This window comes from Brassica napus, chromosome A9, assembly GCF_020379485.1.
Source record: "Brassica napus cultivar Da-Ae chromosome A9, Da-Ae, whole genome shotgun sequence".
Classification (NCBI taxonomy): Eukaryota; Viridiplantae; Streptophyta; class Magnoliopsida; order Brassicales; family Brassicaceae; genus Brassica; species Brassica napus.
Genome location: NC_063442.1, coordinates 33,167,748 through 33,180,319, shown reverse-complemented (window position 1 = coordinate 33,180,319; position 12,572 = coordinate 33,167,748). Strand labels below are relative to the sequence as shown.

The following is a 12,572-nucleotide window of genomic DNA, read 5'->3' as shown; positions in this document are numbered from 1 at the left end:
CATCGGCTTCCTCCAGATACTCAGCAAGATCCGGATTTGCACTCCGTATCTCATCCATGTACCGATCAAAATCGTAAAGTGTATGAGCATAAGCAGCACCTTTCACCAAGTACAAGAGATGCTTCCCTTTATACTTTTTGACAATATTCTCTTGAAGGTGATAATAACATATTCCTCGGGTTGCCCAAGGAAACACCTTTTCACACGCATTTATAATGGAGGCGTGCCTGTCGGAGACTATCACCAGAGGATACTCATCAGATACACAGCTCGCCAATTTTGTGAAAAACCATTCCCAAGATTCATCATTCTCACCATCTACGATCCCAAAAGCCAATGGATATATCTGAAAATTACCGTCTTGTGCGGCTGCAACCAACATAGTACCCCCATACTTCCCACTTAGGTGAGTCCCATCTACCACAATGACCCTTCTCTGATACTTAAATCCTCTGATTGAAGCTCCAAAAGCAAGAAATAGATACTTAAATCTATTCAGAGAATCAAGTTCTATAGCTGTGATAGAACCCGGATTTGCTGCCTTGATTTGCTCCAAATATGAAGGCAGTCGCTCATACCCGTCTTCCGCTGATCCTCTCACCATTTCTTGCGCATATAACAATGCTCTGTATGAAGTGGTGTAATCAAGTGTCATGCCAAACATGTTCTTCATTGCATCTTTGATATGCTGCGGATTCAACCCATCAATGATTCCAACTCGATCTATGAAAAGTCGACCAATGTACTTCGGAGTACAACGTTTCCGCTGAGCGATTCTGTCTGGGATGGAACATGTATGAGTTGCCAAATACTTGGTTACCCAAAACGTTTTAGTCCCATGTTTCACACTTGCTCGGACCTTCCATTGACAACCACTAACACGACATGTTGCCACAAACAGAGTTTTCGTTGACTTGAATATTCTGAAGGAGAACCTACGCCTCACCGCTGTCAACCGCAACTCTGAAAGCAGTGCATCCTTACTAGCAAAACTCTGGTTGACATAGATTCTGTCTGCAGATGATCCTTCTCCTTCACAACCATATGCCCCTTTGTAATCATCAAAACAGATTTCATCATCTTCTTCCTCATCCTCATCTTTAACCTTTCCATACTCACTATAATCCTCAGCATCAGCAACAACAGGGATGTCAGCATCCTCCTCCCCATCATGATCCTCAGCTTCATCCCCCTCTTCAGCTTCATGCCCCTCCTCAGCTTCATCCCCCTCCTCAGCTTCATCCCCCTCTTCATCTTCATCGCTCACATCAGCTTCATCCCCCACCTCAGCTTCATCCCCCTCCTCAGCTTCATCCCCCACATGATCTTCATCCCTTTCCTCTGAAACCGTTCTCATCTTGCTAAAGCTTGATACACAAAGACGTACTTCATGCGTTTTAGTTATCTCGAGCAAGTTCCGAACTTGTCTATCACTTGTAACATGAATAGGAGGAAGGTCTGGAGCCATCTGTTGTAATGAGTAGGTTAGCTCCACAGACTCTGTGTTCATGTCCAGGTTATAATCTTCTTGAGCCATTGCAACAAGATCAGCATGTGTCGAACTTTCATTCAAAAATAACATTCTCGCTCCTTTGAAATGATCAACCACAAAATTCCAACATCCATCTTTCAACAACCATTCTCCATACACTGCATGTAACTGACGCATCATCTGAAAAAGTCAAAATATAACACATTAGCAAACTTAGAACAAAGAAAACGAAAGTTTATTAAAGACTGACGCGGACGACTTCAATCTAAGTTGTCTAGACGACTAAACTATATGTCGTCTGGTCAACGCAGAGGTTATTTTTGCAATTGACTTTGAAATCTGTTATTTCGGACGACTGAAAGTTAAGTCGTCTACTATTGTTTGGTTAAAAAAAAACTCCAAAAAAGCTAGACGACTTACATTTCAGTCGTCAGAGGTTAGTTTTGCATTTGACTGGATTATTTCAGAAGTTTGACTTTTTGGACGACTTACATTTCAGTCGTCTAGTGAAAATTAAAATAATAATATTTTTTTAAAAGTAGACGACTTACAGTTAAGTCGTCATAGGTTAGTTTTGCAATTGAAAAAAAAAACTTCAAGATTTAATTATATACAGACGACTTATAATTCAGTCGTCCACGAGACGACTGAAATGTAAGTCGTCCAGGATTTACGAGGTTTGACCAGAATCTCGGAAAAAAGTCCTGGACGACTTACAATTAAGTCGTCTGGTGGACGACTGAATTATAAGTCGTCTGTGTATAATTAAATCTTGAAGTTTTTTTTTCAATTGCAAAACTAACCTATGACTACTTAATTGTAAGTCGTTTACTTTAAAAAAAATATTATTATTTTAATTTTCGCCAGACGACTGAAATGTAAGTCGTCTGGGAAGTCAAACTTCTGAAATTATCCAGTCAAATGCAAAACTAACCTATGACGACTGAAATGTAAGTCGTCTAGGTTCTTTGGAATTTTTTTTGAAACCAAACAATAGTAGACGACTTAACTTTCAGTCGTCTCAGGTTACAGATTTCAAAGTCAATTGCAAAAATAACCTCTGCGTTGACCAGACGACTTCCAGGTAAGTCTTCTACAGCCAGACGACTGAAAGGTAAGTCGTCTACAGCGAGACGACTTCCCAAGTAAGTCGTCTGACGAACAGATCTGGAAAAAAACTCGATTTCATACCTTAAATTGGTGAGATAAGTTCCTTAGCATACATAAGGCTTCTCCAAGCACACAGAATCACAAACGAAAGTCACCCACCCATAATCGTTAGCTTCTATGACTTTATGAACCATAAAAATTTTAGAATCAAAATCTTGGGGTTTTTTAGCTCATTGTGGAGAGAAAGTGAGAGATATGTTGTGTTTAGTTCACAAGAATGGAAAAAGAAGAAGGGTAAATCGATTTTGGGAGCATTAAGAGCTTCAAATTAGTTGTTCATGGTGGTTGTGGTATTGATGACAATGGCAATCTTGTAATTACTTGAAGATGATGAGGGTGAGAGAGTAAAAATGTCATTTTCGAAAAAAAAAAAAAAAAAATTGATGGCATTTTTGTAAATTATATGAACTTGTGGGGTGAATAGGGTAAAACCAATTTTCAAAAAAAAAGGAGGTTAGTTTTGTGTTTGACTTTAAGTTGTAGGTCAAGTTTGCAAAAACCCCAATTTTTATTTGGTATAAAAATGAACAAATTTCCTTGAAAACCTTAGAAAATATTTTATGACCAAAATAGTCCACAAAAATGATGAAAATAACTTTCATTATAGCAAAATTCATTAAAGAGCAAAATAACTATGGTATTTTTAACGAATTAAACATTTAATATAAATAAAAAAATTTAAATATTATTTTTAAAGAAATTATACACTAAATCCTAAAATCTTGATTATAAATTCCAATTTCTAAACCTAAACCCCACCTCTTAAAACTAAATCTTAATTTTAGACTAATTAACCGAATGATATATGTGTATTTAAATTTTTACTGAAAGTTATTTTGGTCATTTTTTTAAAAACTATTTTTGTGATAATAAATTTTTAGGACTATTCAAAAGTATTCCCTCGTATTGTCAAGTGATATTTCAAGCTACGCACACAAATATATACGACCGCAAAATTTCCTTGCTAACTCTTATGTTGAAAATATAAGAAACAAAATCTGAAGGCATAATAGGAAAATAAAAAAAAACTCTATTGTAAAGCTAGTAACATAATTCATCTTTTGTCTGAAAATAACAAGCAATTATTAACAATATTCTGCAACCATATAAGTATATAGAAGAAGAAAACCACACATTATGGAAATGGTATTTTAGAGTATCATAATAGGCTTTTAAGTAAGTTTTAAAGTTTGTAGAGGAAACCACTTCAACCTCTGTCTGTTCATCTGGCTTTAAAGAACCTCTCTCTGATTGAGATTAGCTCCTTTGTAGCTTCACTCATTTCGAGCCGGTTTGTCGGTGATTCTTCAGAACACCTAAGTCCCACATCCAAAACCAGTGTCAAGCACTCAGCAATAGGAAAACCAACTATCAGACCATTGTCAAAAAACGATTTGTCTGCAATTTTCAACACTTGCTCTGGCAACACAGATTTGATGTAGCTGTGGAGAGTAATGTTTCCCCCAAATAACTCATCAGTTGGTCGTTTTCCGGTGAGCATTTCCAAAACCAGAACTCCAAAGCTATATACATCACCATGTATTGATGGTTGCCCTCCCATTCCATATTCTGCACCATAATTCACATAAACAAGATTGTAATGACGAAATAATACTTAATTTTTTTTTATAAAACTTTACACATGTGTGATATTTTTACCTGGTGCGGCATAGCCAATGGTTCCTCTAACACCAGCTGAGCTTAGTTGATTGAAGAAGGACTCTTGATCGAACTTGAGGAGAAGACGAGCCAGACCAAAGTCGCTAACATGGGCAGTCAAATCATTATCTAGGAGGACATTGCTTGGCTTAATATCACAATGCGCTATAGGTTCATAACAATGAACATGAAGATAGTCCAAAACAGAAGCCACGTCAATGGCAATGTTGAGCCTTTCAAGAAGTGTCAAGGTTTTCGAGGGCCTACGAATCTCTTCCACTTCCTCTGGGTGAAGCCACATATCAAGGCTTCCATTAGGCATGAACTCATAGACGAGAGCTCTGAACATATTTCCTTGAAAATCAATACTCGAACAAGCCGTCAATAATTTCACAAGATTACGATGTCTTGTTTCCTTAAGAGATTCACATTCTGCCATAAAGCTCTTCATTGCTCCACGTCTCTGCATGTTGAGAACTTTCACAGCAACAACCTTGTTCTCAGCAGGGAGAAATGCTCTAAAGACGGTACCAAAACTTCCTGACCCAATCATATTCCTCGAAGAGAAGCCATCAGTCGCATTCCGGATCTCTCCATAACTCATCTTTGGGAAGAAAACTTCCAATGTGGAAGGAGATTGGTTATTGGTCTGCTGGGTCTTCTTTCTTTTTCTGATCAAAAGTAAAGAAACGAAGAGCAGAAAAAGCAAAGTTATGCCTACGCTGACCCCGATCATAACTTTCTTTAAAAGAGAGGAACGCTTTGACCCCATTGATGGTGGTGCTTCAGTAGTAAAGCATGGCTTTAGTTTGAATTCCTTTATGCCTCCACAGAGATTTTTGTTACCAAACACTGAAACTATAGTAGCATTCCGAAATGCCCCTTCTGTTGGCACACTTCCCACAAAATTATTAACAGATAGATTGAGATACTCCAGCGAAGAAAAGTTTGCAAGATATCTAGGTATACTTCCAGAGAGATTATTGTTAGAGAAATCAAGTTCTTTAACACCTTCCAACCCTTTAATATCAGGAATGACTCCATCAAAATAGTTTCCTTGCAGAGAGAGTAATTCAATCGTGAGACAATTTCCCAAAGAAGGTGGGATTTGTCCGAATAATCTATTATTCTCAACAGCTAGATGAACAAGATGGTCAAGTCGTCCAACATCTTTGGGTAGAGAGCCAGTCAAATAATTACCTGCCACATCGAGTTCAACAAGGGATTGAATTTGCATAATCTCCTGAGGTATAGTCCCATTCAGCTTATTAAGCTCAACAATTAAATAGCGTAGAGAAGTACAATTGCTAAGACTCGGTGGAATTGTTCCTTCAAAGCTATTATTGGCCAAGACTAGTGCGTCTAATCGAGTGAGGTTTCCTATAAGAGATGGTATCTCTCCGGATATACTATTTGAAACGAGATCAAGCACCTCTAATTGTAAAAGCTTGCCAACAGACGCCGGGACTGGACCTGTTAAGTGATTTCCGTCTAGCGCAAGTGATTGTAGGTTTATCAGATTCCCAATGTCGTGAGGAATGCTTCCAAAGATGAAATTTGTTCCAAGGTCTAAAACTCGGAGGTTGGTGGAAAGATTTGCAATGGAGGTTGGCAAGTGACCGCCAAGATGATTTCCGAAAACATATAAAGTTTTTAGTTGGGTGCAGTTAGTTAAAGCGCCAAGGAATTCAAGATCTCCACATGAGTGACTTCCCAAACTATTGTTAAAAAGAGACAAAAGTTGCAAATTCTGCAATTTTCCAAAGCTTGAAGGAATACCTCCAGTCAGGTTGTTGGCATTTAGTGACAGCATTCGAAGATTCGAGATATTGGCAAGTGATGCTGGAATGGCTCCTTTGAAATAATTACGTCCCATATTTAAAAAACGTAAGTTTGGTAGCAGCTTATCAGAATCAGGTCTCAAGAAACCCGATAAATGATTTTCGCGGATGGTTAATAACTTAAGTGAGGATAAGTTGTATATTGCAGAAGGAAGAACACCAGAAAACTTGTTCACTGCTAAATAAAGTTCGACCACTTGATTCAGTCTACCTATATCACCTGGAATTTCTCCTTCTAAACTATTATCCCTAAAATTAACTCTCATTAGCGATGTCAAGTTTCCAAAAGATGCAGGGAGCCTTCCTTTCAACTTGTTTCTTTCAAGATCCAAGTTGACAAGCTTCGTCAATGACCCTAACTCTGAAGGAACACCTCCTCCAAGAGGATTTGAATTTAGATAGAGTTCCAACAATCTAGAGCAGTTAAATAGGCTGACTGGAATCGCTCCTACCAGAGAATTGTAGCTCAGATCTAAGTAATCAAGTCTAAGCAAGTTTCCCACCTCGTGGGGTATGGTTCCACCAAAAGTGTTATTAGAGAGATCGAGTGATATGAGAAACGAAAGATTACCGATATATTGTGATATCACTCCCCCTAACTGCAACCCTCCTAGGTCCAAACGAGTGACTCTCTTGTGTCTGAGGCCGCATGTTACTCCTTTCCAATTGCAGACATGGACTGAGTTATTCCATGACGACAAAACAACTTGTTTGTCTCCAGAAACTTGAGATTTGAAATCCTGCAGTGCTTTCCTATCAGTTTCAACGGTCAAACCATATGCTTCAAGTAACATGGTGAGAGCAATGAAAAGAAACACTCTTTTGTTTCTCATTTTTTGTATTTGAGAAAGATTTTCGAGCATCTCAAAATTTGCAGGGAAGTGAATATATGAGACGAAGCAAGTGCAAATTTATTTATACAAAAGTATTGTGGAAATAATACGACATTGGCTCACAACTACTTATACCAAAGTGGAACACTCCCAAAATCACCATGGACTTGTAAGTCAACCGTCATGTCGTCTGAGTCAATAATCCCCACCATGGACTTGAAGTCAACCGTCATGTTGTCTAAGTCAATAATCCCATCCACTAGGCTCGTGATTTATTATAATATTCCTCACATGGTTTATTAGTAGAAAACTAGAAATGGTAAATGCAAAAACTAACTATGATACAAAATACACCAAAATATTTCTTTACAAAGATACATACATATATATATATATATATATATATTCAGGATTTGTTTTTTTTTTTCATTTATCTAGTCTCATACCGTCATGCGTCTTAATATCGAATACAAAATCTTACATCTTTCTTTAATCTTTTGTGCTTTCACTCACTTTACAAATTTATAAAAACATATACTTATGTTAAGAATAAAATTCAAATGATGATCCTAATACATAGATTGAATATGACTTATTATACCTAATATCAAATCTGATAAACATAGCTTCATAAGAGATATTCCCCAAATCTCCAGATATGGAAAATTCCCTAAAACATTTACCAAGTTTTTATAAAACCTTTTTGATGAGATCTCCCTTTTCCAGTGTGAATTTCCAACGGTTGATTTTTCACTCTCATTTCAGATTTAGAATCCATTTGAGCAACAAGAATTCAGAAACACCACTTTTTTATTACTAAAGTGAGGGTTATTTTTTAATTTTTCACACAGGGCCTAAGACTTCAAAAAATATAGTTTAGTTCTAATTTAATGTTCAGTTTTCTTTAGAGTCTACTTGATATAGTAATAGTTTTTTTTGCTTAAACCGGATATAACATTTAGATGGTTCAACCTTCATTGTTTCATTTATAACTGATATATATAGTTTTGTATTAAGAGATGGAAGATTATTTGTCGGATACATAGATGTACTTCTGTAGACTGGATGTATACATTGTGGTGGATGATGCAGCCAGCTTAAGTCGACATATTGCGTCGTAGCCCAGAGGTCGATAAAGCGTCTTTGGCGATGTCTGTAGGCACTAGTCTTATACATGAATCATCCATTATGGAGAAGCCTCTATTGAAGGGTGTACGAGCACTTATCTTGTAACTAGGACCATTGTTTGATGACTCGGTATTTTAGGTGTCGTGTTTGCAACATGTTAGGATTATTTCAGAATGCTATGTCCGAGTCTATGGATTTTGGTTTTAGCATCACATACTTCTCTGAATAACTCCGTTGTTACTCATTCTTTTTTTCCTTTTTCAGGTGGACGAGTAGACTTCAGAATGCATACCTGGATGTTTTAGGTGCTTTTTCTTTCTTTTTCAGAATTTTGTTTTATGATTTCACCGACTATTATTCAGTTATTTTAGTTATTGGATTTATGGATTTATTATGTAATTAATATAAATGTCGAATTTCTCCATTTTATCTTTTTGAGATATAAGTTGTTGCGTGGCGACATGTCGTTCTCAAGTGAGGATGACATGGGTGTTACACAGGTTTTTTTTGTAACGATGGTTTTTGAAATAATTTTGCCCTAAAAAAATATGTCTTGAGGAACGTTTTGATGTAAGAGAAAATTTATTTTTCGAATGCCGTAACACTTGTAATCGTATAAGAAATGTTCCTGGTTAACTAAAAACAACATTGACCTGGACTAAGTTATGGCAAACTGACCATGGGTGGAACAAACCGTCTAAGTAATAAAGTAAAGAAAAACAGAGCCGCAAATCCAAAAATTTGGGTCTGCAGAATCAGAAAAGAAAATTATTGTAGAGAATAAGTCATGTAATTGATGGTAGGATTTGACCAAGCCAAATAAGTCACGACATTATGTGTCTGGACTAGAGAGAAACCAGTCGATGTGTTCCATACCTGATTTAGTGATTTACACATTTCAGTGTAAATACTAAACTAAACTAACTTTCACCAACACATCAAAATCGTGCGCCTATTTTTTTTTTTTTTCATCTGATTTCATAGATAACATAAGAAGGATACACTGAAACCGGCGGAACACATAAACCTCCCCAGAAGCTAAACCCAAAAGACATTATTTTTTCATCTTGCGTTTGAAAAAATGACATCTACTAAAGGTGTAAAGTAACATCTTTGATCTCAAAGATGTTAAATTCTCACCAATATTTTACATTGTATAGTATAAACATATTTAATAATAAAAAATTAACTGCATATTTTATATTAGTTTAAAACTTGTAATACAATTAAAAACCCAAACTCTACTTTTGATTTTTTAAACCTATAACCAAAGACAAATTTATTAATAAACTATACTAAAACAATAATTTATAAAATCTTACCATTAAATTAAAGGGAAATCTGTTTTTTTAGAGCAAAAAAATGGTAACTATATCCCTTTAGACTAATCTATACTATTTTATGTCCTATTAGACTAATTTTTTTCCAAAATGACAGTAATGCCCTTAAAATTGTAATTTTTTTAAAAAGATATATATTGAGTTCGACAAGGGGGATCGATCGATCCCACTTTACAAGGTAGAGTGGATCGATCGATCCCGATCATTATTCAGAACAAAAAAAAAACACGAAATATATACTGATCGACCTGGTCCATTTCACTCGATCGGCGAAGGTCGATTTACACAGATCGACCGATCTGTAAGGATAGATCGATCGATCCCGTGCCCAGGAAAGAATCCCAAATCGATTTTTTTGGTTTTGTATGATTATATCCGGATTGATTCCCACTTGATTTTAACCGACCAAGCATGATTTCAACTCTTTAAACTCGATTTCTCTGGGATGAAACCCATAATTTCCCATTCATGAACAAAGGGGGAGAAATTAAATTCTCACCCAAGTTCATTAACCCTAACTCACTCAATTTCACTCTGATTTGGACGATTATTTAGCCTAACCCATACGATTTCGTGAGCTTTTTACGAATCTATCACTCTTTAGTTCGTTCTGCAAAGGTATGACACTCTATTTCCACTTCTTTTTAGAGTTTGAAAATAGAAAGGTAAAAGGTAATTTTTTTGAGTTATCATGGGTTAAGGTGATGATTAGAGAAGATTTTGTACACAATCATGGCTTAAATCATATTTTTGGGATAGATTTAGGAATTTTAGGTTTTGTTTTAAAAAAAAAAAATCAAAACACCAGAAAATTGAAATTAATACAGTGAGAATGCTAATTCTTTGACATTGGTTATTGATAAAGTATTAAGAGACATTATTTAACTGAGCTGTGATATTTGTTATTAATAGGTGTATGTTGTATTGTATTCAATTTTCAGGTATGGAGTTGGAGTTGCCTAATCGTTTATACGGTGAGGGATTGGAACCTCAGGTTAAGAAGATTAGTAACAGCTGCCGACTAAAACTTCTCGAGTTGCTGAAAGAAAAAATGGAGCCAGAATTCGATGAAGTTATGAAAGATCCCATTTTTTCACAGATTATGGTTATCCAGAAGAATGATCTGAAGTTTTCGGCGAGGTTGGTACACTCTTTCTTGTGTAAGGAGTTGATGACAAGCAAGAGACATGAGAAATGGTTCACTTTCGCTAGGAGACCTCTGCGTTTTGGATTGCAAGAGTATCATGCTGTCACTGGTCTGAAAGTGAAGCGAGAGAATAACAGTGGGTTAGTGACATGGAAAGATGATGATGGTTTTTGGAGCAAGCAGATAAAGACAAATGGAAAAATAAACTTGCAGATCATAAAAAAGAAGCATTTGGAAGAGAGCAATACCTGGACTTGGGTTGATAGGGTGAGATTGATATATATTTGCGTTATTATGGGTGTGGTGATGGGGAAGGATGAGAAGGTGAATATCCCGCATCTGTACATGAAGTTGGCGATGGATTTGGAGAAGTTTCGGAATTACCCATGGGGTCTGTATTCGTTTGATTTCCTTCTGAAGCAAATTGATAAAACAAGGCATAAGTTGGAGCAGAAAGAGGGGTATCTGATGGAAGGATTCTTGTTTGGTTTCCAAATTTAGATAATGGAAGCTGTTCCTGCTTTAGGAGAGATTTGTGGCACAAAAGTCAGTAAAATTTTACACGTCCACTGTGTGGTAATTGGAGAGGATGTGCAAAATGTTCTTATGAAGATATCATTGGCGTTGAGAACTTATTCCCAGAAAATGTATGCATATATTTTTTTAATTAAAATATTTATTGTTTTGTTCACTTTACTAATGATTTGATTGTTTGTAGGGGATTTTGTATTCATTCATGGAATCCCACATAGATGGAGTGGTCTTTTTGGCAACTGATTTTGTACAGAAGGATGAGAAGAAAAATGAAAGAGTAGATCGCATTTTGGATATGATCAATAGAAAACATGATTGGAACAATCATGTTTGGGGAGTAAAAGAAGCTACGAACTCTGAATTTGAGGAATCTGGCGAAGAGAAAGGAGAGGATCAAACAGCTGATACTGAGAGAGGTGAAAATAGTCATGTTGCAGGGAATGTTGATGGCACAGCTGATGTTTCGGGAGAAACAAGAGAAAGCATGCAGACCGAGGAGCAGAGTCAAGGAAGAAGAATGTTTTGTGCCACCTAGCTGCTTCATCTAAAGGGAATATTGACACAGATATGAAAAACTTCTTGGAGGATCTGGTACAAGCTTCTTTTACAACTTTTGGGAAGAAATTCTGTCAGCAGTTCTCGGACAGGTTGGGGAAAATTGGGACTGAGGTTACACAACTCAGGACAGCTTCGGAGAGAACTGAGCAATTTGAGACAGTTGTAACCGACAGGTTAGGGAAAATTAAGGCTGAGGTTACACAGCTCAGGACAACTTTAGTGGTGACTGAATTGGTGGGAAAGAGTGATCAAGCAAGCGGTCCTAGCATGACCAAAATCAACATTGGTCCTAGCACCAGCAGAAAAGACACTGCTCCATCAAAGAAAAAGGTAACTACTAAGAGAAAGAGTTAAAAGTTGTTGAAAGCTTGGAACTAGGCGATGCAATGTAGGTCTTTGAAGCTAGGTTGTTGGAACTTGGAATGAGGCGGTAATATGTATTTGAAACTTGTCGTTTATGTAATAACTATATTTAATGTAATATGTATTTGGAAGTTTGTATGTTTATTATGGATTTCAAATTATCGATCGATCGATCCAGTACGAGATCGAGCTTTGTCGATCGAGAGAACTGTACCAGGTCGATCAAAAGATTGTCCGTGTTTTTGTCTGTTTTGCATATTGATCAGGATCGACCGACGGATCGACCGTTCAATATACAGATCGATCGATCCAAACGTAGCGGACATCACAGTTTGTTTAAGGGATTGATTGACTCAGATCTTCTAACCAAGTTAATAAGTTATGAAAATTCAACAAAGTTCTCTCAAACTGAATCAAAGTTACTAAAATTCAAGCAAATATAATCTGAAAAACTGAAACAAAATTGTCACAAACAGAAACAAAGTTACTAGAAATCAAGCAAATGAA

General features: G+C 36.5%; 1 protein-coding gene across 1 annotated transcript; it reads right to left on the bottom strand.

Moving 5' to 3' along the window:
* Window positions 1-3,672: 3,672 nt before the first annotated feature.
* Window positions 3,673-7,095, bottom strand: LOC106367671 (probable LRR receptor-like serine/threonine-protein kinase At3g47570). Its single transcript, XM_013807497.3, has 2 exons — window positions 4,322-7,095; window positions 3,673-4,231 (listed from the first exon to the last, which is right to left on the bottom strand). The coding sequence occupies exons 1-2, from the start codon at window positions 7,023-7,025 to the stop codon at window positions 3,885-3,887; spliced, it is 3,051 nt and encodes a 1,016-aa protein (XP_013662951.2). The 5' UTR covers window positions 7,026-7,095; the 3' UTR covers window positions 3,673-3,884.
* Between the last annotated feature and the right edge of the window lie 5,477 nt (window positions 7,096-12,572).